This window comes from Sceloporus occidentalis, unplaced genomic scaffold, assembly GCF_023333645.1.
Source record: "Sceloporus occidentalis isolate IW3139 unplaced genomic scaffold, rSceOcc1.0.p SCAF_3, whole genome shotgun sequence".
Lineage (NCBI taxonomy): Eukaryota > Metazoa > Chordata > Lepidosauria > Squamata > Phrynosomatidae > Sceloporus > Sceloporus occidentalis.
This window is the reverse complement of record NW_028316983.1, coordinates 231,941,820-231,969,704: the sequence shown is the minus strand read 5'-3', so window position 1 is coordinate 231,969,704 and position 27,885 is coordinate 231,941,820. Positions and strand designations below refer to the sequence as shown.

At 40.6% G+C, this 27,885-nt stretch overlaps 1 protein-coding gene across 1 annotated transcript in view; it reads left to right on the top strand.

Moving 5' to 3' along the window:
* The first annotated feature begins 351 nt into the window (after positions 1 to 351).
* The window catches only part of ENPP2 (ectonucleotide pyrophosphatase/phosphodiesterase 2), a 120,149-nt gene continuing 92,615 nt past the window's right edge, over positions 352 to 27,885 (top strand). The window contains exon 1 of the mRNA XM_089517877.1: positions 352 to 486. Within this exon, the coding sequence (XP_089374003.1) occupies positions 466 to 486 (21 nt within the window). The 5' untranslated portion in view covers positions 352 to 465. The remainder of the gene's footprint in view (positions 487 to 27,885) is intronic.

The window sequence follows — 27,885 nt, the reverse complement described above, 5'->3', positions numbered from 1 at the left end:
CTAGCAGTGCATTGTTACCTCTGGATAGGTGAGCCTCTCTTGAAGGTGCTAGTGGTGGCTGTTGTGGGCAAACTAATTAAACTTGCATACCAAGCATATCCCTTTAAAAGCAGGTCTTGGGTGCAGAAAGTGATGATACTTTTGACCAAGTCATTTCAGGGGAAAGGTTATGCTGTGGCCTGAGCCTGGAGAAAATGAAAATAAAAGAATCCATCCTGGACGGAGCTCCTTTGTTTGAAAGGCATCTGCCAATTGAACCATTGTCATCCAAGGACAGCTGGCACACTGACTTCATCTGTATTGGACCACTCTCAAAAGCCAGCAGTACAGCAGACAAACAACACGAGGCATAGGAGGGCAGGACAGCAGCATCTTACTCATTTTGCAAAGACTGGGTAGGAGAGACTTTTGCAGAACGGCAGAAATTGAAAAAAGTGATAAAGGGATTGGAGTTTCTATCAACCCATGGATAAGATAAAGATACTGGTAAGTGATGTGTTTGTTTATTTGAAAATGGACTAGATTAGAGAGACACTGTCTGCTATCTTTTATCATGTTTTTTTTAAAAAAAGATTTTGTATCAATACACAGCTGTAGAAAAATGAGTTGATTGTTTTACTGTTTTGGGACAACATTTGAATGCACATTCACTTGGGAGTAGGCCTGCCTGAGGTTTACTTTTGAGAAAACACTATGGTTGCAGGAAGATCTTGGACAATGTATGGGCTGAAATGGTTGAGAGATTTGGATTTAATGTACAAGACGTTCAGTAGAGTGGGTCCTGCGTATCTGCTGAGGTTAACTTCTGGGATTTCCCCCCTCCCCATGGCTACCAAAATCTGCAGATGCTCAAATCCCATTAAATACAAAGGTGTAATAAAATGGTGTTCCCAATATAAAATGGCAAAAAGGTTGCTTTATGGAATATATATATATATATATATATATATTGCTTTCATGGTTGAACCATGGATAAAGAATCATGAATAAAGATACAGAGAGCCAAGTGGGTTTACAACAGATGGTTGCAGATTGTATCACTAGTAGTTTAAGCATGTAAGACACATTTGTCTAGATGTAATAGATGCAGAGTAATAAAGATGACTGGTTTGCCAATTGGGTGTTATTGAAGATGCAATCCAAACCATGCTTACTAGGGAGTAATTCTCCATGAAATCACATGGATTCCAGAATAAAACTCTTTTTAAAAAATTAGTTATGCTGTAAAAGTATCTTGTTCGTGCTTCTGTAATGTTACAGAGAAATGCTTTCTGAGTTTATTATGACTTTTGGTTTGTGGTGAAGCTGCTGGCCTTGCAGGATTTTCTTGGGAGCAGTCCCACTGAGATCAAAGAAATTCCTCTGGTGTCAATTGTTTGAGATGTTTGGACTATATTTGCTGAAGTACTGTGCCTGTGATCCCCTGTAGTAAATCTTATTTTCAGAGAGAAACCCTGATATTTCCTTTTAAGTGTTTTCATGCTTTCAAAGAGCTGCTAAGCTTCTTTACCACTGCTTATAAATGGGAAGTGTTGATTAAAGCAGTATTCCAATAAGTGACCTTGCAGTTCATATTATGGGTTCAATCCAGTATTAGTCCTATCAGAGTAGAACTGTTCAGAGTAATTGTCAATTACAATTTATGTAAGTCCCATTGATTTCAGTGGTATTAACATATGTTTTAGTCCCATGGGGTTTCATAATGAGAGTTGATAAAGCTTGTGATTTGGTCTTGGTAATTTCTTTTTGTAAACAAAAACAATATGAAATTTCCCCCTCCATAGCTGCCTCTGCACCATATCTCTGTCAGAAATGGAAAGTAAGTAATAATCATTATTCTAAACATCAATAGATCAAGTCTATGAAGGCTTGTGCTACAAGTTCATCTTCACAGTTAATCTCAAAGGTGCTACAAGACCCCTTTAGATACTGACATTCCAGACTAAAACAGCTATGTCTGTGACATCTTTCAGAGGTTACTGTACCTATAAGTGCCTATGGAAGGGATGATAACCAAAGATGTCTTGCTTTATTCTTAAATAGTAATAATAATTATTATTATTAACCTTTATTTATAAAGCGCTGTAAATTTACAAAATAATGTTTAATGCTTTCTATTTAATTTCTCATGCAAGCAAAATTATGTTCAAAATTCTGCAACATAGGCTACAACCATACATGGAGAGAGAAATCTCAGAGGTCCAAGTGGGGTTCAGGAAAGAAAGAGGCACTAGGGACCACATTGCAAACATACAGTGGCTAATGGAGCACACTAAGGAATTCCAAAAGAAAATCAGTGTGTACTTTATAGACTATAGCAAAGCCTTCGATTGCATAGATCATGAAAGGCTATGGAACACCCTTAAAGACATGGGAGTGCATCTGATAGTCTTGAAGAGGAATCTGTTCTCAGGACAAGAGGCTATTGTTAGAACAGAACACAGAGAAACAGAATGGTTTCCAGTTGGCAAAGGGCTGTATCCTCTCACCCTATCTGTTCAACTTGTATGCAGAACATATTATAAGAAAAGCAGGCCTGGACACAGAAGAAGGAGGAGTGAAAAGAGGAGGAAGGAATATCAACAATCCAAGATACGCAGATGACAACATAGGACTAGCTGAAAACCTCACAGATCTGGAACACCTACTAAAGAAGATCAAGGAAAAAAGTGCAAAGACAGGCCTACTGTTGAACATAAAGAAAACAAAAATAATGACCATGGAGAATTTACCCAAATTTAACCTAGAAAATGAGGAAATAGAAATAGTAAAAGAATTCTCATACCTGGGTTCAAACGTTGATAGGATCAGGCACTGCAGCAAAGAAATCAGAAGATTAAGAATGGGTACACTAGCTATGAAACAACTAGAAAAGATTCTAAAATGCAAAGATATACCACTGAGCACAAAAGTTAGAATCATACAAGCCATCGTATTCCCTATTACCATATATGGATGTAATAGCTGGACAGTTAAGAAAGAAGATAGGAAGAAAATCAATTCATTTTGAAAATGTGGTGCTGGAAGAGTGTTGAGGATTCTTCGGGACCCAATAGGTGGCAAGAAATCAGAGCTTAGAAAAATAACCTTTCTAATAACTCTTAAAATCCCCAGACCATCATGGCTGTTGTCCATATTGTATATGCCTCATGAACTTGTTTGTATTGCCACAATCCCTACATGTTATCATTCCATCTATAATAGTCCCTAGAGCCTGCATGGCACAGTTGTTTGGCTACTGCACTAAGACTCTGGCGATGAGGTTTCAGTTCACCACTCAGCCATGGAAACCTATTGGATGACCTTGGGCAAGGCTCATACTCTCAGCACCAAAAAAACAAACAAAAACCAAAACCCAAAACAACAACAAAAAACGCATGATAGGTTTGTTTTAGGGTCACCATAAGTTGGAGATGACTTGAAGCTATACAAAAACAACATAATAGCCTGGCATGTAGATGAAGCAGGGCATCTAAGAGATGACATGGAAGATGCAGTGGCTAAGAAAAGGATAATGTGAGCTGAGATTCTGGAAAAAAATGACAAGGTGCTACTTGGACACCCACTTAATTTCTGTCCATCATGATGCCTGTCTTCCTGAATATGTTCCTATTATTAGGTGGACACCTCACTTCCCATATTTCCCATTCTTCAATATTGTCCAGTTCTAGAAATTCCAAATTGTTGCTTGCTTGCTTGATTATGTTAAGCTGCTCTTAAAGAATGGTTTCCTCATTATTCCTGTGGAGCCCTTGCTTTTCTCCAGAAGGAAACTGTATGGAATTTCAGTAAAATGCTGTGATTCATTCCTGGGAAACTCCTAGTTCCCCTCAAAAGTGGATCATGTTTCACAATAAGCGTAAGTCTGATCCACAAAGAGTAATTTTAAAAATTCCTTTGTAGACCAACTGTGGCTTAAAGTGCTGGCTGTTTTCAAGGGATGGGTTTTCTTTTGGAGTATTTATTCAGCATTTGGTGCTTTCTGCAGCAACCAGATGATGTTGAAAACTAAGAGCAGGTGTACCAACTCTCTTACTGGTAAGGAGGGGGCAGAGGAGAACTCTGGCCACAAAACAGCAGTTGGGATGAAAGAACTTCACACAGAATCATTCTGGGCATGATCAGTTCTTGTTTGAATTCATGTGTGTGTATGCCTTGAAGCTGCTTGTTGATTTATGGCAACCCCATAAAAATTTCATAGGATTTTGTTGGGCAGAGAATATTCAGAGGCAGTTTTTCCAGTTCCTTCCTCTGAAATATAACCTTCAGTACCTGGTAATTGTTGGTGGTCTCCCATCCAAGTACTAACCAGGGCTGACCCTACTTAGCTTCCAAGATCAAAATTTACTCTAAAATTGACATTTGTAAGTTGCAGTCTTTCACCACAATCCTGTAGTCCAGCAAAGATAACAACCGAAACATCTTATAGTTGAGATCTTGTATTGCTTTGGCAGTTAGTTTAAAACCAAGGTGGGCCTCATGAAGCCATGCAGATGTTGTCAGATTGCCAATCCTAACACTCCTTACATTGTCTAGGCTGGCATGAGCTGCTGGAAGTTACAAGAAACAAGACTCCACCTAAATATTAAAAAGAGCTCTCCCCCCTTCTTTTTAACTGGAAGAGAATAATAGAATCATAGAGTTGGATGAGACCTCAAGGGCCATGCAGGACTACACAATCAAAGCACTCCCAACAAAGGGAAAAACAGCCTCTGTTTAAAAACCTCCACAGAAGGAGACTCAACCACACTCAGAGGCCTCAGTTTCCACTGTCTAATAGCTCTTACTGTCAGGAAGTTCTTCCTAATGCTGAGGTGGAATCTCTTTTCCTGTAGCTTGCATCCATTGTTCCATGTCCTGTTCTCCGAAGCAGCAGAAAACAAGCTTGCTCCATCCTCAATTTGACAATCCCTTCAACTGTTTCAACAGGACTATCCTATCACCTCTTAATCTTCTCTTCTCCAGGCTAAACATACCCAGCTTCCTAAATTTCTCATCATAGGTCATGGTTTCCAGACCTTTCGTCATTTTGGTTGCCCTCCTCTCTAGTTTGTCAACATCCTTTTTGAATTGTGGTGACCTCACCACTGAACTCCATGATAGCCTTGCCATTGTTGTTGTTGTTGTGTGCCTTCAAGTCATTTCTGACTTATGGTGTCCATAAGGAAAATGATTTGTCTGCCACTAATGATGACCTACTGCACACGTTGGCTAATCAGCACAAAGCAACGAAGTTGTAGAACCTATTTGAACTCTCTTATTTTATCTAAATCACAGGAGAAAATACTGAGCTGACACACAGCTGGCTGGGAAAAAGCAAAACATGCAGTTTGGGGAAATGGAGTCCAAACTGTTATGTAAGTGAACATTGAAGCTGCAATGGAAAATGGATCTGTCCATGTCTGCCTTGCCTGCCTGCCTGCCTGCCTGTTTGTCTGTCTAATCCAGTATTATCAAGACTAACAGGCAAATTCTTTCCTTGCCTTTCCTAGTAGAAATGCTGAGGTTTGTACTTGGGACTTCTTATATCTTCTACTTGGAATCTCTACACACAAAACATCCTACACTCATTCTTCTGGATACTCTTGGTATGGTCAGGCTCCCCCAGTTCTTGGTTGAAATGTATCTAAATATATTCAATAATTCCAGTTTCTCAGCACAGCCATAAAGGCTTCAGATTGATAGAATTGAGGCTTACTTCTGTTTTCAACATGCCTCTGTGTGTGTTTGTGTGTTTGTATGTGTGTGTTGTGTGCCATCATGTCGTTTCTGACATATGGCAACCCTAAGGTGAACCTATCATGGGGTTTTCATGGCAAGATTTTTTTCATAGGAGGTTTGTCTGTGCCATTGCCATCCTCTGAGGCTGAAAGCATGTGGCTTGCCCTAGGTCACCCAGTGGGTTTCCATGGCCAAGCAGGAAACTGAACTCTGGCCTCCAGAGTCATAGTCACAACACCACGCCAGTAACTATAGCACATAAAAATAAAGATCAGGAGAGGAATCTGTGATGATTTGGTCACAAGAACAATTGAGAGACTTCAAAAAATATTCAGTAAGTTTTCAATCACCTGAAGTAGCTATTAATTTTAAAATAAAGACTATTCTGACTTGATTAAGAGAAACAAGGCAGAATATTTAATGTATCCTCAATAGTTGTATGTTTTTAAACAGAGAAAACTTTGTAGGAGCAAACGAATTATCTAGTGTTGTGGCCTCCTCCTCCTAAATAACCAAAAACCACATCGAACTGTGGCAATTTGACCTCTATAATTCCACATTACATTGGTGAAATGGAGCTGAGTTGTCATTTTTTGAGCCTGCTGCACAGCTGTGCATGACCTCATTGGCTAAGTCAACCCTGAAAGATGAAAAAAGCTAGCAATTAAATGGGTGATATCACAATTGTGTGCATAGGCATACCCACATGTATGCAGAGGAGTTGGCGGTGAAGTGTTTCATAATCTACCTGACCATTGTGTCATGTGCAGATACATGAGCTTGAATAATAAAGTGCTGAAACTTGTGGACGTATTTCTAAAAACAGGGCTACTGACTGAAAGCTGTCCTCCAATAACCTCCAGATAACTAAACCAATTTGCCTAAGGCAGAGTCCCACAACTGGATGACGCAAAGCCAAGCCTGCCTTCTGTGAACCTTAACAATGACTATAGAGTGTCACCAATTATAGTGAGTGTGTAATTCTCATCCTGAGTTCCTAAAAATGATTCTTCCTCATCTTAGGCCCACTCTGGTGTCGCTTGGCCACCTATGTGGTTGTTAGAATCTGATAGTATTGTCTGATATTATTTGATAATATTTAATAGTATTGCCTTAATTGTTATCTATTTTATATTTTATTGTATTGTAATGAGTTTTTGCTGCTGTTATTGTATTTGTATATTTGATACTGAGTTGAGAGTATATATTAATAGACTTTAATATTCTTAATTTAATTGTATTTTGATTAATTTAGCTGTAGTTAAGGTAAGGGGTTGAATTTTAGTTGTATATTTGCTAATGTAATTATTTATGTCATTGTTTATGCATCTTTGTAAACTGCTTTGATCTGTTGGAAAAGCGGTATATAAATAAAAAAATATTATTATTATGTCACCATTTTCATCTGTGAAACTTGGGAAAGTGCGGGATTGTGTAGCACTTCATAACCTTTTAGTGCTGCCTAGTTGCCAGAGGGGAAAAGAGAAAAACATCAAGACTTTAGTTCATTGTGGAGAGCAGCTGCAAGTCCATGTGATCGGGTGCTTGCTGAATGAGTTACTGAGAGGGAGTGATGTCGGTAAGTTTTTCCGTCGTTTTGCGTGCTCCAGACCAACTCCCCTGACTTGAGGAAATAATGCCGCTGTTAATACCATGAAGAAGTTCAAGTAGAACTCTCGTTCTGATTCATTTTCTGCTGCATGCTTGCTAGTACTGATCCTGCACAGAGGCATGTGTCTTTAGGTGCTACCCAGTAGTGCTAATAGGAGGACTGGATTAAATTGACCATTTCTGTAGTGTTTCCTTTGCTATTGCATGGCAAGAGCTTGAATACCATTGGTGGCTTTCTGGACATTAATTGGATAGGCTACATTAGGGTTGTCGTACATTTTCCTTTTACTGGACATGTCCTCTTTTCAGAGCTAAAATTCATGTCCAGAGGGCTTTAAAAATGTCTAAGGTTTCTTACAAGGTCCCACCACCACTTCTGAAACTCAGAGATGAACTGTCTTTGTGAGTCTAATTATTGAAAATCTATGGGAGAAAATGAAGCACCATATAGAGAATATCCTATCACAAGGGATGACCGAGAATATAGCTCATGAATTTAGTGTCATCACACTGCACTGATGGGACTCATGGAGAGAGGTTGGGGGAGGAAGAGAATGGGGGGGGGGCAAATTGGCTCTGGGAAGGAAGGAGGTACTGTATGATATAGAGTGATTGGAGACATTCCCCATCTTCTCTGGAATACTTGCCTGTTTATCTGTCCTCCCCCTTCTGAAAACCCTTCATCATTGTCCAAGTAATTTAGCCACACATGCCCACATTTTTATCTGTGAAATGTTGGACTACATGGATTCATGCACTTTTTTTAGTGAATGAAATATAGATGTGTACAGTTGAAAATATATGCACATACTGCAGTCAGTGGATAAAGACTTATACATAGTAAAGGTTTATGTAAAGGTATTCCCCTTTGAAAAATTTGTCAAAATTGTAGGGGTCCTCACAGTGGCCCGGACAGAGTGCCCAAGGCCTCATGGCTGCCTGCACACAATACCCAAGGCCCCAGGAAGGCCCTGTGGGGGGCCAACCGGGTGTCACCCCCTCTTCTGGAATGTCACGCTCTCTTCTGGGGTGACACCTGGTACAGCCTGGACCCCCTGCACTTTTCCGGTGATGCTATTTTATTATTATTATTATTATTATTATTATTATTATTTATATAGTGCTGTAGATTTGCACAGCACTGGACATAAAAACAATAAATATAAAAGAGTAAACCTGCCTATGGTGTACAATCTAAGAAATAATAGGATAATACATATAAAATATATAGCAATACAGGAAATGGTTCAATAAATCAGGCAACAAAAAAGAACATCAAACAGCAAATGATAATCACGCAATGATAATCACACTATTGTTACAAGTAGATAAACTGTAAGATTCCTTCCATCCATACCTGAAATTCTGAGGCAGTGAATCCACAATCTTTTTGAGAAAGAAAGCATTTATTAATTTCCTTCTTCTTCCTGGCTTGTACATGGTGCCCTTGGATCAGAGACTACCACTGTCAAAGATCCCATTTATTTCTGTAACTGTGAGAATACTTTGACTGGAGTGTTGGCAGGAGACCTAGCCACACCTTGATACAAGAGCTGTGTTATTGCTACTCCAGATGTTGTTTTATGATGGGCTTGTGAGCTGGCTGGGATATCCTTTTGATGTGGCTGGTGTGAAGGATGAGGAAGTTATACATATCTCTACAGATAGGGTTGCCATAAGTCAGGACCTCCAAACCGGGACAAATGTAGGACAAATGCAAGACAACATTTTCAAATGTAGGACACATTTTTTAAAATGGAGGACATGCAAAAAATTTGATGCTTTTTTTAGAAATGTTAATATAAATGCATGTTTCTTAGGCATCATCAAAATGGAGGACATTTTGACATTATTCGTAGACTGATCGCAGAAATGTACTTCCCTTTCTGGCCACCCCCCTCTCCCCATTCCAAACAGCACATTTGGGCTTTGAACATGGCTTTATTTTAACATTGCTTCTTGCATATTTCAGAGGCTTATTCCACAACCAAACCCTTTGGGTTTAACACTGAACATGGGTTAACATGTCTATGCATATAGAACATGGTTAAACAAAAAGTGGATTTGCCCTCATTTTCAGGTGTCTCACCAAGTATACTTCTCAGAAGTGTGTACTTGGTCAAGGGACTTTGGTTTTCCTTCATTTTTACTTGTTTTGTCTGTATTCCTCCCCACTAAATAAAGAAGACATGAAATGGAGTTAATGGGTACAAGTTGTTAAACAAAAAAGTCTTGTGAGACTCTGTAGGCAAGAGGTGCACCATGTTAAGAACTGCATTAAGCACACTTAGGCTGCTGCCACACTGCTTTCACTCTCATCACTCCATCCTATGGAATACTGGGATTTGTAGTTTGTTGTGGTGCCAAGGCTGGGCTTTGAAATCTCAGGCATAAGAGAGGCAAAAGGCTTGGGCTGCATCTACACTGGAGAAATAATCTGGTTTGAGACCACTTTAACTGCCTCGGCTGAATGCTATGGAATTCTGGGAATGGTGGTCTGTTCCAGCACCACAGCAGAATGGCAGTTAAACCCCTGGAAAGCTCTCTGACCAAGGTGACCAATGCCCTCACCCCAAAATGTAGGGCACCCAAGCAAAAAAATGTAGAACATGGCCAAAAATAAAAGCTAAAAACACCCATGTACTTATAAATCCATGCTTCTTAGCCATGATCCAAATGGAGGACATTTTGAAATTTGACAGAAGAGGGCATATCCTGGAAAAGGAGGAGGGTGTCTGGTCACCTTGTCTCTGGTCCAAAATACACTGCTGAAATAAAACATAGCTGGACTGAAATGCCCAGAGTTCCTCACCAAAGCTGCATCCACACTGAGGGAATAATCCAGTTCGAGAGTGAGTTAACTGTCCTAGGTTAGTGCTGGGGAATGCTGGGAATTGTAGTACACTGTGGCCCCAGAGCTATCTCTGACAGGGAGTCCCATAACCCTCCAAACGTAGTTGAACTGCAGTGCCCAGAATTCCTCCCCGGGTGCATCCACACTGTTTGAGACTGCTCAGTGCTGTGGAATCCTGGGAATTGTAGTCTATTGTGGCCTCAGAGCCATCACTGACAGAGAAGTCTCAATGTCTCCCAAACACTAGCATTCCCAGGATTCCCCAGCATTGAGTTAAAGCAGTCTCAAAGTGGGTTATTATTCCTGCAGTGTGTGTGAGAGATATAAAAGCTAGGGACTGGATTCATTTGGAGGATCTCTGTGTCCAAAACACACTGCTTGGACTGCCAGGGCTCAGTGCTATGGAATCCTGGGAATTGTAGTTTATTGTGGCACCAGAGCTCTCTGACAGAGAAGGCCAAATGCATCACAGACACCAGAATTCCAGAGCATTGAGCTTTGGCAGTTAAAGGGGTCTCAAAGTGCAGAGGGAGGGGGGGGGGAGAGAAAAGCCAGGGAGTGTGAATGAGCTCTGAGAGGAGGAGGAGGAGGAGGAGGAGGAGAAGGGAGAGAGCCAAGGGAAGTGGCCAGGACAATCCAGAGGAGCCCCTGCTTTTCCTCATCATCGCAGCCTCCTCTCTTCCACCGCAGACTGCTGGCAAGAGGCTCTGCCCCCAGGCAACGCCTCCTCTGTGGACCATTCAGCCTCCTTTTGTCAAAAGAGCTATGGTGCCACAAGAAACTACAATTCCCAGAATCCCATAGCACTGAGCCATGGATGTTTAAGGGGGGGTCAAACTATTTCTGCAGCCTTTTGCCCAAAGCCCTCTATTATTTACCACCAAGGCAAAATCTCTTCCTTCACCAAGCCATTGAAAACCAACCCAAGTGGAGGGCTGATTGCTTCTTTCCCATTGGTCAGCTTCGGGAGAAATTTGCATATTACAAGTAAAGGTGTTTAGGGCCTCAAAAACGATCCTGTGATAAAGAATTACAAGAATACTGACGCAGTATACATTTAAAAGATGAGGCGATTAGACTCCCAGTGAAACATGAACGATTTATGGCCTTTTTTTTCTTTTCTCACTGTAACCTGGAAAGTAAGGACTCTTGCAGGACATATATACCAATGTGGGTGGGCAAAAGCTCTGAGTGGCAGATGTCCTGAAGATCTGCTCTCTAGGCTACGCCAGTGCGCCAGGTGGGGAGAGTGGCGCACAGCCGCGCAGGATGGCGGGGAGGAGGCAGGGGAAGGCCGAACCCGGGGGCTAGGGGCCAAACTGGACCAGGACCGGGAGGGGGCCCCCAAAAGCAGGTTTGTCACGGGGGCCGCCGGGTTATGGCATCCCTATCTACAGACATCAGATACAGAAATGTTAACATGGAGTAACATACAGCATAGAATAGGTAGCGTCAGTACAGGAATACTTGGCTACTCTAAGCAAATTCAAATCTCTATGACCAGAGATGAATTATATCCAAGGGTATTAAAAGAACAGGCAGAAGTAATCTCAGAACCACTGTCAATAATCTTTGAGAATTCCTGGAGGTCCCAGCAGACTGGAGGAGGACAAATGTTCATCTTCAAAAAGGAAAAAAAAGAGGACCGAAATAATTATTGCCTGGTTAGCTTGACATCAATACCAGGAAAGATTCTAAAGCAGCTCATTAAACGAAGAGTATATAAGCCCTTAGAAAGGAATTCTGTAACCACTAAAAGTCAGCATGAGTTTCTCAAAAACAAGTCATGCCAGACAAATCTAATCTCTTGTTTTGATAGAGTCAAACTTGGTAGATGAAGGGAATGATGTAGATGTGGCATCTTAATTTCAGTAAAGCCTTTGACAAGCAACCCCCCCCCCCCCCCAATATGATATCCTTGCAAAAAAGTTAATAAAATGTTGGCTAGACTATAAGACTGTTTGGTGAATTTGTAATTGGCTCACTGACCAAATCCAAAGGTTATTTAACAATGGCTTCTCCTCGGCCTGGAGAGCAGTGACTAGCAGGTTGCCACAGGGTTCTGTTCTGGGCCCAGAGCTATTCAACATCTTTATCAATGACTTGGATGATTGAATAGAGGGCATACTTATCAAATTTGCAGATGACATTAAATTAAAAGAGGTAGCTAATACTGTAGTTTCACAATGACCTTAATAAATTAGAAAGCTGGGCCAAAACTAATAAAATGAATTTGAACAGGGAGAAATGTACGATACTACACAGGGTTAGTGAAAATGAAATGCACAGATATAGGATGGGGGACACCTGGCTTGAAGGCTGTACATGCAAACAGGATCTAGGAGTCTTAGCAGACCACAGGCTGAACATGAGTCAGCAATGTGACACAGCAACTAAGACAGCCAATGCAATTCTAGGCTAGTGTATAGATCTAGGGAAGTAACAGTACCACTCTATTCTAATTTGGCCAGACCTAACCTGGAATTTGTGTCCAGTTCTGGGTATGGAGATTTAGGCATGCTTAACCTGGAGAAGAGAAGGTTAAGTGAGATGTTAGCCATGTTTAAATATTTGAAGGAATGTCATATTGAGGATGGGGCAAGCTTGTTTTCTGCAGTTCCAGAAACTAGGACATGGAGAAATGGATTCAAGCTACTTCAACCTAAACGTTAGGAAGAACTTCCTGATGGTTTGACAGTGAAACACAATGCCTTGGAGAGTGATGGAGTCTCCTTCTTTGGAGGCCTTGAAACAGAGACTGGATGGCCATCTGACCAGAATGCTTTAATTGTATCTTCCTGCATGGCAGGGAGTTGGACTGCATGGCCCTTGTGGCCTCTTCCATCTCTAGCATTCTATGTTTTATCAGTGGAAGTCTGGATCAGATTCTGGTGAAATACTTTTAGAATTTTCTCCAGGAAAAGTGAACTAAATCTTTAAGTGTCTTTGTTGTTAATTTGTGAAATTGTGCAACAGAAACATGGTACAACTCCTTAACTTTAACAATTTCCATATGAGTGCCTAGTATTTAGTTGTTCTTTTGTATTGTGTTTACATAATCTTTGGGGCTTCATTTTAAGTTTACATTCCTTCCACTACCTTTAGTAGGCCTGAAATTGGGATATGGTGCAATGACACTATTATATGTTTTTAAAAGATTGCTTCCATCCCAGCATTCTGAAAACAATCCAGATAACTGTTCTGCAGTTGTTTTGGGATTTTGTTATGTTTGTCCTTTTAAGATCAACAATTCTTCTTAAACCTTCCCACTCTCCCTTCCTCCAACACATTAGCAATAATTTTTAAAATCAACTCTTTAAATGGTTAAACCAGGGGTAGGCAACCTTTTTGAGCCAGGGGCCAGGTTGCTGTCCCTCAGACAACTGGGGGGCCGAAGCCAAAAAACAAATAATTAAATATTTTTTTTTAAAAAAATAAATATATAAATAAACCAGGACAAATGTAGGACAAAATTTTCAAATGGAAGACACTTTTTTTTAAAAAAAATGGAGGACACACGAAAAAATTTGCTGATTTTTAAAAAAATGTTAATATAAATGCATGTTTCTGAGGCTTCTATAGACAATTGCCCCCCAAAGGCCCCGGCGGCAATCAGCGGCAGGACCGGGCTGGGGCCGGTCGCAAGGCCTTGCCGGGCCGCATCCGGCCCGCGGGCCGCAGGTTGCCTACCCCTGGGTTAAACAGTACAACTCTCAAATTAGGAATATAATTCACCATCACTATCCTTAAAGTTATTTTTGTTTGGGAAAAGAATATTGATGAACACATGATGTTCAATGTCTTTACAGTTTGCAGCTATAATTTTTAAGCTTGGTGACCCTGCTGTGTAAATTCTAAGGGAACTGCTGTGATAAACACATTTCTGTAACTTCCATGTATTAGTTACTATGGCTCTTTTTCAAGGTTTGAAATATAATGTTGTAGATTCTCTGATAAAAGTCTCTCTCCAAAACACAGTAACCAAGCAAAATGTGATCTGTTGTTCTTAAGTTTGTGTTTCTCTTTCCAGAGAAACCAGAAAGTACTGTTCTAAACAACAAGATGTCTGTCTTTCCCCTTTTGTTTTCTCTAGCATTTCCCTCCTCTAACCTTCAGAGCAATCACACAAAAAACATATACAAAAAATATAATATCTCTCTCTCTCTCTCTCTCTCTCACACACACACACACACACACACAGTAGCAAGCTCAGGTGTGATTTAACTTGGAATTGTTTTCCCCTCTGCTGACTGCATGAAGCTAGGGAGAGTATTTATATAACTCCCACCAAAATGATGCAGGTCAACATAAGTCTAATTCGAATTTTTTCCATCATTTCCATTACGAAAAGGGACAAATTACCTCAATTTATTTAGACCCTGTTATTGTTCCCATTTATTTTAAATCGCTGTATTTTAAAGCGGATTAATTTGCTCCCCATTCTCATTTGTGTCTGCAAGCTGTCAATCAAGCGAATAGGCTTCAGACGTCACCTGATTCAACACACTTTGACACTGTTTATTTTGCTCTCCATTTCCATTTCTGTTTGTTTGTTGTTGTTGTTGTTTTGGGCAGCCAATGAAAATCGGCTGCAAAGACTCTTCTGTGTCTCCCCAGATTCCTATAGTTTTTTTTGTGGGTTTTTCGGGCTATGTGGCATCTTGAAGATGCCAGCCACAGATGCTGGCGAAACATCAGGAAGAAACTTTTCTGGAACATGGCCACATAGCCAAAAAAACCCACAAAAAACTATGGATGCTGGCCATGAAAGCCTTCGACTTTACATTCCCCAGATTCCCTTTGGGAAAGAGAGAAGAGGTCTATCTCCCCCTCAGATCCCTGGGCGTCCAGGCTCTCCTGCGTCTCCCCAGATTCCCTTTGGGAAAGAGAGAAGGCTCTATCCCCTCCTCAAATCCCATGCGTCCAGGCTCTCCTGTGTCTTCCCATAGTTCCTCTGGGAAAGAGAGAATGAGCCTCCATTCCCCCAAATCCATTTGCCTCCCCCATTGCTCCCTGGGCTGTCTGGGGGGGGGGGGGGGGCCGATCAAGCAGGCATGTACTGCAAAGCCCATCTGCTGCTCAGGCGCTCAGACAGAGGTGATAAAAGAAAAAAATAGTTTAAAATGGTGCTCAATGGCTCTCCTCACACATCGGTCTATGAATGTGGAGCAGAGGGGAGGTTGCAGGGGGAGTGATGCGTTTACTGCATTTGGAGCTCAATGTAGCCCAATTGCCTTACTCTGCTTCCCACTCCACCAGGGGAAAGGCTATGCAAACGGAAGAAAATGGTGCTGGCGATGTAGAAAGAACAAAGAGGGTGACACCCCCAGGCCAGCCCCTTGAGCGCTGCTCCTCCCATCCCCAGGTTCCCGAATCAGACACCCTTTCGTTCATTTGCCTCAAATCAGACTCCGGAGGCACAGGAAAATTGCTTAAAAACCACTATTTTTTAAAACCAGTTTATTGACCTAAAATTCGGATTTTTCAGGATAATTTGATTCAGATTCAAATCTCAATGGAAACGATGCACCCATGATTTGCATCCTGATCTGCATTATAGGCCAGTGGGAATGGGGCCTGAGACAGTCCCAATTAATCCTCTGTCATCCTACTTTTCCTGCTGCTTTTAAAGTGTCCTGGTTTCTCTCCCCTCCTCCCAAATTCCCCCTTAGTCCTCAGTTTACTTTAATTACTGCAAACTGATTTCAAACTGCAAAAGTAGTTTGCACCTAGGAGTTTATTGTATGCTTAAAAGAAATCTGATTTACCCCTTCTGTTTTCCAGTCTATTATGGGATAAAGTCAGGTATTATTGCTGGGAAAATGTTGCTGATGCTGCCGCCCAGCTTCAACCCACCTAACCCCCCCTAGAAGCCATGCTCAGGAGCTTCTTTGCAAATTGGCCAGCTGAGCGCAACTTCTAGTGGGGTTTTAGGCAGGATGCAGTCGGGCGGTGGCATCGGAGGCATTTTCCCTGCAGTAATATCCGACTTTATCCTGTAATAGACTTGAAAATGGATGGGGTAAGTCTGATTTTTTAAGCAAGCAATAAATTCCTTAGTTAACTCAGCAGGGGCGAGAAGAGAAGAAGAGCCAGAATTTGACCCTTTCCATTAGGCTCAGGGAACAGCAAACTGCTACTGATGCAGCCTTGCCTTGCTTAGCTTTTGTGTTCTTTCTCATTAGTCTGTTTTGCCATACTGACCATCCTCGGATGTTGCTTAGCCACATGTGTCCTAGTTTTCATGTGTGAAATGTGACAGTAAATTTCTGCCACCCCATAATAAAGTTTTCTGGGACAGTTACAATAATGAAAACATAAAAACAATTTTTATATGGTATATGGGATATACCATAAAATTGTGGAGTGAAAAGCAACAAAATCCAACACTCCAAAGTTAAAACAGACTTGCTGGAAGGCTGGGGCTCTTCACACTACACACGTTTAGTGCTTTAATTCCACTTTTAACTGCCTATGTATCCTATGAAATTAGGGTTAGCAATTTGATGAAACATTAGTGCTCGCTGGCTGCAAATTCTAAGTCTCCCACCATAAAATGTAAACCCCAGAATTTTATATAATTTTATATGATGTTGCCATGGTCATTAAAGTAGAATCATAGTGCTGTAATTGTGTAGTGTGAAAGAACCCCAGATAGTACAAGTTAGCATAATGGCCTGGAAAAATAGGCTGCTCACATTGGGCTTCCTTCTCCTCCTGTTGGTGATGGAGATGCCTTCTTTAACAGCCCTCAAATCTATGGCCTCTTTTCTCCTGATGCTGCTGCCTATACTGATTTAGAACAGAGCACCAAGAGAACCATGCCTACAGATTTGAAAACAGAAAGGCAGAGACTAGATAAGTTACTTACAAGACTTCAATGTACAGACAGGTCTTTGCCTAGTGCTGAAAGGAACAGAATTTGGAAGAGTTACTGTTTTGGGGACCACCTAGAACAGTGATGATGAACCTTTTACAGACCGAGTGCCCAAACTGCAACCCAGATCCCACTTATTTATTGTAAAGTGCCACGTCCCTCTGGCTTTCTAGTAAGAGACTCTGGCAAACTTTCTGCTAGGGTGACAGCATGTCTGCCCACAGAGAGGGCTCTGAGTGCCACCTCTGGCACGCGTGCCATAGGTTCGCCATCACTGTCCTAGAATCTTGAATTAGCATGGCCACTTATTTATGGCTCATGGAACTGGGTTTCTAAAATCTGCATTAAAGGTTTTGATTGGTGGTTCCCAAACTTTGGTCCTCCAGGTGTCTTGGATGTCAGCTCCCAATTTTTGGCCAAACTGGCTAGGGATTCTCGGAATTAAAGTCCAAAACACATGAAGGACCAAAGTTTGGGAAACACTGGCTTAAATGATTTTATATAAATAGTAATCAATAAGATTTTAATTGCTAAAGTTGAAAAATGATATACACTAAAAGGGAATTGTTGAAATTGCTTTTATTTACTCTTAATACAAGTAGAACTGATTGGAAGTCAAATATTATAAAATAACTCTTTTCTTTTGGCTATTAAAAGTAAGAACAAGTGTATATGTATACAATAATTGAAATGGCTTTCTTTTATTGTATGGATGTAATAAACTTCAATAAAAATTATTTTAAGAATTAAATGTTTTTAAACAAGCATATGGTGCTCATCTGGTTTATTGCAAGCAATCTTGCCTGAAAGTGTTTGAAATGGTTTTAATTTCTTCAAGAGTTGCTTCCAGTTTCTTCTGAAACTAATGCAAGATCTTTCTGCAGGCTTCTTTTATGTAACTGTTAAAGAAAAACCAAAGAGGTCAAGCTTCAGCTTTCTTTCTTTTTCTTTTTGGTTTCTTATTGCGGCAAGAATTGGGTCAAAATTACAGATTTCACTCCTTCATTAAGTGAGGTTTGTAGTGGTTGTGGAATTCTTTGGAACTGAAATCTCTTGTCTTGTTCCACTGGTAAGCGTGTCTTCTGAAGTAGGCATGTATAACCTTTCATCACATGTTGCAGAAATTACAGGGGGAAATGGGAGTTTTATGTCCACAGTTATGCAACAGCAGCAGTAGGGCTGTGAGGGGAATCCACGGTCAGCAAGTTCAACTGGAGAAAACTGGTTAGGCTCATCGCCAGAAATGTTACAGTAAGTGGGCCCCAAGAGTACACTGTGCCTGTCTCTCTGGACTCTAAGTCCATGTGAAACAGCAAACATCTGAATCTTAGCTTGATCCAAGTGGTTTGTTTATTCAAATCACTGAGGGGCCTTTGTCTATGCTTTAGGGAAAGAATAGCAACACACACACACAACAAATTTACTCCATCCACTTCAACATTTTACAGATAAAAATTGGGACACATGTGGCCAAGTAGTAACAGAGTATCGTCAAGATAGCAAAATTTATGAAAGAAGAGTAACAAACAAGCTAGGAGAGACTGCAGCATTTTGCTTTTGCCTGAGCATACTGAGAAGGGCAAGATCCCAACTCTTTTATGTAAATTTTGTACACATATCTTTTATTGTATGGTTTTTGGGAAGGATGATTTGACTCCTTTAAACAAAGCAGAATTTTCATAGTTAAGCTGCAGTGCTTCAAGAAAGATGGGTATTCACCTCTCGCCTTCTAAATACTTCCAAGTTTCTTGGGGAAGAGGGCTAAAATAACTTGGAGAGAATACACAGAGTTGTTTCAGTTGGACTGTTTGCTTCTTTAATGTTAAAATGCAGTAATAACAAGTGGGATCTGCAACACAGTTTTTCAGTATGGAATCTTCCTGTTGAGTGTGTCAGTGGATTGTGCCCTTTCCTTCCATTTCAGCACTGGTTCTCCCATCCTGAGCATTTGGCCACTGAATATGCCCAGTCTTTAAACCTTGGGGTACCGGTAAAGCTGATGAGACCTTGCTCTTTTATCTGAATAATACTGTTTTTGCCAGATATTTCAGCAACCTAATTAGAAAATAGGTTTGCTCTTGGTGCATTTAACTACCTTATATACTGTCAGTTAGACAACCCCTTCTTTGGAGGTCTTTAAGCAGAGGCTGGATGGCCATCTGTCGGGGATGCTTTGATTGTGATTTCCTGCATGGCAGGGGGGGTTGGACTGGATGGCTCTAGTGGTCTCTTCCAACTCTACGATTCTATGATTCTATGAGGTTAGCCTGGGCCTTCCATGCTTTACTTGTTTAATTTTACAAATATTTATAAGATTTCAAAGCTTTGTACAGGGGTTGTGAAATATATGAGAACCAATATTAAAATACACTATTTACATTGCCTTTGAAGCAGCTGATTGCACAGAGAATGCTTACAAAAATAGGCGAGTTTTCAGCATTTGTCTAACAATAAAAAATAATCGTCTCATGTTGAAAATAAGATGGAAGAATATTCTACACATTGGGTGGCTCTGTGTTGTAGGCCCTTGATCTGAATAGACATTGTTAAGAATGATGATGGACTAGATTGGGGGGGACTACAGCTCCCAGAATTTCTTACCATTGTTTATACTGTATAGGATTGATTGACAATGTAGGCCAAAACAACAGTACCACACTCCCTTCTGGACTACGTGCTTAAATTATGATGGTGATAACTTCTAGTACAGCATTTGAAACAGACACTGAGGTGGATTCCTGCCTCTAACTAAGCCCTGATATTTTCACAACATCTGAGCCAAAAAAACCCCCAAAAACCCTAACATTCAGATTGCAGATGTTGAAAATCCAAATATATACTTACTTTAATATCTCCTTCAAAACTCGCTCAGTCCTGGTTCCTGTGATGCAACATCCCCTTTCAAGATAAAGTCAGGAACAAAATTATAACTGTGTTTTGGGTTAAACAAACTGGCTTATACCACCTTTTAAAGATCATCCTACTTGTGTCCAAAGGGGCAACAAAAACCAGAGACATTGTTTTAGTGTTCTCTGTTTCATGTAATAGTTTGATCTAAACTGAATAAGCACAATGTTTGAAACATCAGCAACGCTGCTGTTCAGAACAAATATTTCTGCAAGAACAGCTGGCTAGCTTGCAATGGTTGTTTTTGTTGTTGTTTTTTGCCAGGAAAGTAGAAGAGGGTTCCATCTGAAAGTGTCACCTAGTGGCCATTCCAGTGGCTTGCATTTTGGGATGGGGCTGGTAGAGTTTAGGGTTTCTTGTTCAGTTCATGGAAACATAGGAGTTGATGGAGGTCTTATAGTCCAACGTCCTGATCAGTGCAGAAAATCTAAAGCTAGCATACCATGGTGTGTCCTTCAAGACACTTCTGCCCCATGATGGCAAAACCCATTTCTCAATCACTGATTCCGTTGACATTGCATCTAAATGTTCATCCCAAATCTACCTTCCTTTAGCCTCTTAGATATACTCTTGTTCTCTGGGGCAATCAGGAAATCATAATTTCTTTCTTAAGTGTTGAGAGAGTACTCTTATGTTGCCTTTCAATATTCTGTTCATGAGACTTTCATGGTCCATCAGCTAGAGCAGGAATGGACAACTCTGGTGAATGAGGACCACAACAAAAACAAAACAGGAATTGTCATGAAGTCAGTTTCTGGTCTTTTAAAAATCAGGAGTTTTAATGTTAAACAGTGAAAGGGTTCCCTGAAAACTATTGGTTGAATTGCCATTCTTAGTGTCTTCCAGAAGAGGCAATTCATCCTGTTTTGGCCAGAAATAAGTGAGTCTGGGGAATATGGAAGGACTGAAAGTGACAAAATAGTATGCTATGTGAGTCAGATGCACATGTAAAAAACAGAAGAGTCAATGAAAGAAGAACTTTTTTCAAGATAATAGGTTCATTCCTCCACTGTGGAATATGACAGCAAATTATAACAAATCAGAAATGATTTTTTGGATTTGAATGAATGCTTTTCTGGGTGAAATCTGTTTTCCTTTTTCCAGTAAAGGACTGTTTCATTAATAACATAGTTCTTTGCAGTAAAATTCTGCTTACATAAGGATAAACACTCATTGGGCTCATGTTTAATGAATTCCTTCTGTATTGCTGGGATGTCTTCTGCCAAATATTCATTGGGGAATACCAAGGAACAAATAATTCTATTCAGCATCTTTCAGGAGAGAAATTCTATTCTATCTGTGTCTATCCCCATGGGCTTTCAAGAAAGCATAGGACTGTAGCTGCTACATTTGGAGATGGCAAGAATTTCTTCTCCCTTTGAATATGATCTTGACCAGTGGCTGAATATATTGCTGATTTTGGATGGCAATGCCCCAAATCCCCCAGCTCCAGAGCCTGGCTAGTTCTGAGAGACGTAATCCAAAGAAAGTAACCTAACCAGTCTCTAATCATGTTGTACATTGACAAGGAACATGACAATAAATGGGAAGAGTGTCGAGACCAAAATTCCAATTATTACACATTTAGTTTAACCCCAGTTGCCATTTCCACATTCTAATTGTAAGGTTTGGGTGTTAGGCTTAGTACAGTAACATGGCAAATCCACATACCTTTATTGGGTCAACCAAAACACACAAATTGCATGTTGCAAGCTTTTTGAGTTCCATGGGCTTCTTCATCAGGCGAAAGTGTTAAAATTCATACAGGAGAAAATATTTTTTGACAATATTAGTCACAGGCATACATTTTGTTGGTGATGATCTGAATTGAGATGGTAAGGAGGGATATCTATACGGGCTTCTTGTTGCTGGCCATGTGGTACTGGGATTTTAAGGTACAAATGAATTTAAGGTCCAGGAAATTTAAATTCCATTAGCAACTTCAAAAGCTTGTGACATGTATTTTGGTTAGCCCCATAAAGGTATCACTGTTCAGTGGATTTTGGATGTTATTGTATTTTGCAATATGGACAACATAGCTATGCATATACCTGTTTTTAGGAGTTGAAGATACTACTATTGAATAAGTTTCCTCTGTGTTTCCATTTCCTCATTGACAACAACCTCTCTCACAGTAGCAAATGAAGTTACCTGTGCATGTATTTTACAGTTCTGGTCTAAAAAGTAGTCCAAGTTCCAGGAATATAACTGGCAGCTGAAAATGATTTCACTGTCAGGTCCTAGGTCTCTCAGTCTATAGTCCCAAATCATAAATACTGTAAAAAATATTGAGGATTATGTTGTCTTCACAGGATTCTTTATTGTGATACATTTTAGTGGATGTTTTGGAGAAGATGAAAACCACCCATCACAGTAGGAATAATGGTGCATGGTGAAAACCATTGGCAGCCAGTGGCTTCCATGTCACTGGGGCCATTGCATCCACTCCTGGTTTTAATTTATATAAGGAGCTATCCAAGGTGCTGAGTCTTTATGGGATGGAGTTAAATAGTGTAAAGGCTTAAAATTTCTGGAAGAATTGGTGAGGAATGATACTTAGCACTCAAAATTAACCCTATGCACATGTTTTATATTGCTAGCTCTCATTGTTACAGATGACATCTTTAAAATCTAGACTAAAACCAGAAGGGAAACCTATTGGCCACTGAGGGAAACCTATTGGCCATCCAGCCCAATTCAGGCTGATTCATTCACTTGTTGGTTTTCTTTGGCTATTCAGATGATTTTGGGATTCCAAAGGAGACTAATAGTCTGCATCTATGCTACAGAATTAATGCAGTTTGACAACGCTTTAACTGCCATGCCTCAAAGCAATGGAATTCTGGGATTTGTAGTTTTGTGAGCTATTTAGCCTTCTTTGTACAAGAGCGCTGTTGACCCATCAAATTACAAATCCCAGGATTCTGTAGGATGGAGCTATGACAGTTAAAGCAGTGTCAAATTGCATTAATGCTGCAGTGTGGCAGTAGTCCAAATTTTGATTCCATTTGTGTTTATAAGAATAAAATAATTCAGTACTAGTAATTACAAATCAATGCTTTTTTTCTCTGAAATGTCTTAATAGCGTTGTTGAGTCTCTGGAAACTCAGAAGGAGAGGGCCTAAAAATAAATTCAATTATTGGCCCATAATTTCCTTTAATTTTTGATCCAAAGAGCAAAATATTAAGAATACAATTAAACCCAAATTCAATACATTAATTAAAGTGCCATTCATTTAAAGAGGGAGCACACAATGTACAGTTTAAGACAGGGGTCAGCAACCCCTGGCCCGCGGGCCGGATGCAGCCTGCGGAGGCGGCAGGACCGGCCCCAGCCAGGGCCTGCCGCCACTGCCGCTGCCGCCTCCTCCTCCACCTGGGCTGCGCGACCGCGCTGCCCTCCTCCTCCTCCTCCACCACGCGGAGGAGGAAGAGGAGGGCCGCGTGGCCTGGGGCAGAGGAGGCAAAGGGGGAAGCCCTGCGCTGCCCTCCCTGCCTCCCTGCGCGGGCCCGCGCCTCCCACCTCCTTCTCCTCTGCCTCCTCTGCCCCGCCCCCAGGCTGCGCGGCGCATGGAGGAGGAGGAGGAGGAAGAGGAGGAGGAGGAGGAGGGGGGAGCAGAAGAAGGATGAGGAAGAGGAGGAAGGAAGAGGTGGTAAGTGGCCAGAGGCCTCAGTTTTTAAAAAATTTATTTTGGGTGCTTTTAATGCTAACAAGTCTCCCTTGTTTTGACAGTGATAGTGTGATGATGATGATGATGATGAGAGTCAGCTTGAGAGGCATGCAGGCACTGTTTCTGAAGCCAAGAGAGTGTGACTTTCCAAAGTGCCTTTTCTGTGTTTTTTTGGTTCTTTAATGGTGATATTGATATAAGCAAGCCTCTGAGGCAAGGCCAATGTAAATTGCTATGATTTTTACAAACTCATGTGCAGTGAAGAAAAACCAAAGTCCCTTGACCAAGTACACACTTCTGAGAAGTACACTTGGTGCAAGAACTGTGAAACCACCTTGACATGTTCAATATGCATAGCCATGTGAATCCATGTTCAGTGTGAAACCCAAAGAGTTTGGTTATGCAATAAGCCTCTGCAAGAGGCCATCTTAAGTAAAGCCATGTTCAATACCCAAATGTGCTGTTTGGAATGGGGGGAGGGGGGTTGGCCAGAAAGGGAAGTCCATTTCTGCCATCTGTCTAGGAATAATGCCCAAATGTCCTCCATTTTGATCATGCCTAAGAAACATGCATTTATATTAACATTTTTTAAAAAATCAGCAAATTTTTTCGCATGTCCTCCATTTTAAAAATGTGTCCTACATTTGAAAATGTTGTCCTATATTATTTAATTATTTATTTTTTGGCTCCCCCCCCCCCCCCGTTGTCTGGGGGACAACAACACGGCCCCTGGCTCAAAAAGGTTGCCTACCCCTGGTTTAAGACAATTGGACAAATTGGAATAGATTCAGAAGAGGACAGAAGATAATAGAAAAAGAGAACTGCACAGTCGGAAGAAACCTCAAGGATAATCTAATCCAGTTGTCTGCCAATGCAGGATACCATAGCTAAAACATACCTGATAGAAGTCCATCTAATGTCTGTTTTTGAAAACTTCCAACATTTTACATTTTTTATTATAATTTATGGTTTATGATTTATTTTTATTATATTTGTTTTTCCCTCTGTGTTTTGTGCTGTAATGCATTTGTTGTTTGTTTTTTCTTTTTTCTGAAAAAAAGAATTATCAATAAATATTATTTAAATTTAAGTTTAAAAAGTTTAAAACTATGTATACATGCAGACATATATATATATATATATATATATATATATATATATATTTATTTTAAAGGCCACTGTGGTTAACCTTCAACCCTCCCACCTACCTATCCCAGTTTACAGCACAGTGTAGTGCAGTCCCCCTGTCCATAACAAAATCAATAATAGTTCCTAGTCTATTATTCCACAGCTTTAAGTAAGCCACTTATGGATCTTATGCAGAAAGGTGATCCATAGTTGATGAACAGGGATCAGAGTTCCACAAAAGTGTCCTTTGATATTTTCAAGCCAATACTGGAGATTATTTTTTCTGCTAAAATAGTCTACCTTGTATACACAGATTTGCCTAAAGGCACCAAAGTTTGAAAAGCCATCTTTTACTTTTATGCCTGAATTAAGATGTTGTTGGTGGGTGCCAACTGTCCCTCTAAGCTGAGAGTACTCCACAATTGGGGTGTCACAATAAAGATGATCCTCTCCGACATCCTCTCACAAGCTTAATCCCCCCCCCCTTTTTTTGGGTTGCTTTCACATTACAAGTGTTTTTATCTTGTGAACTGCACTGAGCCCCATTCTGGGAGAAAGGCAGCATAAAAATGAAAAATAAATAAATAAATAAAATATTTCTCTTACTGACGAGAAACTGAACAGGAACCTTTAACAGATGTTAGTCATAAAATCACCGGATATCAGGAGAAAGACCTTTTTTCAAGTGTTGAGGTCTCAAGGCTTTCAATGTCATCACCAGCATCTTGAGTCCAAAAGAATATTATCAGCCTGTTCAATTCTTTAAACTGTTGTTTCAATAAGATGCTCCTGCCAGCAATTTAGCTGCTGTGTTTTGCACTAATTGAAATTTCAGAACAATCATCAAGGTCAGCCCCACGCAGAGCACACTGCAGTAGTCTAATCCGCACGTTACCAGTGCAGGAAGTACTGTGGCCAGGTTAAATATATAGAATATTAGATTGTTTCCTGCATAGGCATCTTAAAATGAAGCCACTTGGATATTCTGAAAGCTTTATTTAAGGGACAAGACAACACTGTGCTAAGAATGTTGGTATGCATAGCCTCTTTTATGCTGTAAAATTAGGTAGAATAGAAAGGATGTTTTGAGACAACATCTCACACTTTTTGTTGTTGTGTGCCTTCAAGTCATTTTTGATTTATGGCGACCCTATGGGGGGGTTTCTTAGCAGATTTCATCAGATGGGGTTTGCCATTGTCATCCTCTGAGGCTGAGCAAGTGTGATTTGCCCAAGGTCACCCAGTGGGTTTCATGGCTCAGTGGGGATTTGAACCCTGTTCTCCAAAGTCATAGCCCAACACTCAAACCACTACTTCACACCTGTAGGCTTTCTAAAAAGCTGAATTATGTTTCCAGAGGAAGAGCTCTTCACAATGCCAATCCAAAGGCATTAGACTGTTATTTCATTTTGAGCAGATTAATATTTGTGTGTATGAGAAAAGATGTGCAGGGGATGGGGGAGAGAAAGGAAAGAATGGGAAAAGAGGTTACAGGTCACAAAAGAAACCCTCTGGACCCCCATATAAATTCTATGGATGAGACAGGACAAAAGTGACAAAACCACCTCTGAGGGGGTTTTTTGTGGGTTTTTTGGGCTATGTGGCCATGTTCTAAAAAAATTTATTCCTTACATTTTGCCTGCATCTGTGGCTAGCATCTTCAGATCCTCTGAAGATGCCAGCCACAGGTGCAGGCAAAACATCAGGAATAGCCCAAAAACCCCACAAAAAACTATAGATACCATCCAGGAAAGCCTTTGACTCCACCTCTGAGTATTCCTTGCCTAAGAAAACCCTATGAAATTCTTGGAGTTGTCATAAATTGGCAGACAACTTGAAAGCACACATACATAGGAAGGCTATTGTTTGGATGCTCATTTGAGGAAGGACTGTATTTCAGTGTCAAGAGTATGTAAGTTATATGCAGAAAGTTCCAGGTCCAATCCTTGGCATCTCTAGATAGAATTGGGAGAGATGCCTGCACTGACTAATTGAAACCCTGGGGAGCCATTGACATGGATGGGTAAACTCAATACACGGCAGTTCACAGGAGCATCCCTCCCCATCACTGCTTTTTTACATCTTCCTGGGTCAACATCACTCTCTTCTCAAGTGGAGGGGAAAATGCATAATGAGTGTAACCTTGCTTGAAATGTATCATAGCACTCCTTGCCAATGTTGACATGGTTCTCTGTGTCTGAGGCCTCCTGGCAATGGCACCTCCTCCATCCCATCTACAAAGAGGTCTGAGTACCATAAATATTGATCAATACCAACTGATTGTAACTTTTAAGGTTGTAGTTCTGTACACACTCAAGTTCTTATCCCAGGATCTACTGAGAAGTCTGAGCTTGCCTGGCCCTATCAAGTATCTGAAGTACCATCTCTTTTTCCTGAAACAAGCCCTTTATTTAACAGGAGAGTTCCTATAAACAGACCATCTGAAAGTAAACAGCATTTTCTGCCAGGGTGCAGCTTGGAGTCAGCATGCCAAACAGAATTAATTTCCCCTATTTTTTGGTTGCTTTCACATTACAAGAGCTTGGGGAATAACTCAGTTTTGGAAGTCCCTACTTCATATTTCTGTTGCTACAAATTCTTCCTATGGCATCAAGCAAACTACCTTTCCTCTCACTGTTTCTCTCCATACCCTGCCTTTGTTTCTATAACCCAGGGTTCTTGTGAAGGTGATTTAGAAAGGATGTCAAATGCTTTCAGTATGTAAAATGTCACAAACATGAAAGCAGATGGATCTCTTTAAGGCCAGCCCTAGTGTTAGACGGAATGAGATCAAATTCAAGTGGGATTTTTTTTCTTGACATACCGTTGAAGGGCAGCATGAATTAGAAATTTCTTTAGTTTCATCTGAGGAAGCATACCTCTAGCAATGATATGATGGTAAATTTCAAAGTTCAGGGGCTCATCAGGGCTGTCTCGAAAGCCAAAAACTGAAGGAGAGTCCTAAACAGTTGGCACCTATGTTGATCCATATCAACCAAGCATTATAGCAAGATATTATTATTATTATTATTATTATTATTATTATTATTATTAACCTTTATTTATGAAGCGCTGTAAATTTACACAGCGCTGTACATACAATCTTTTTAGTTAGA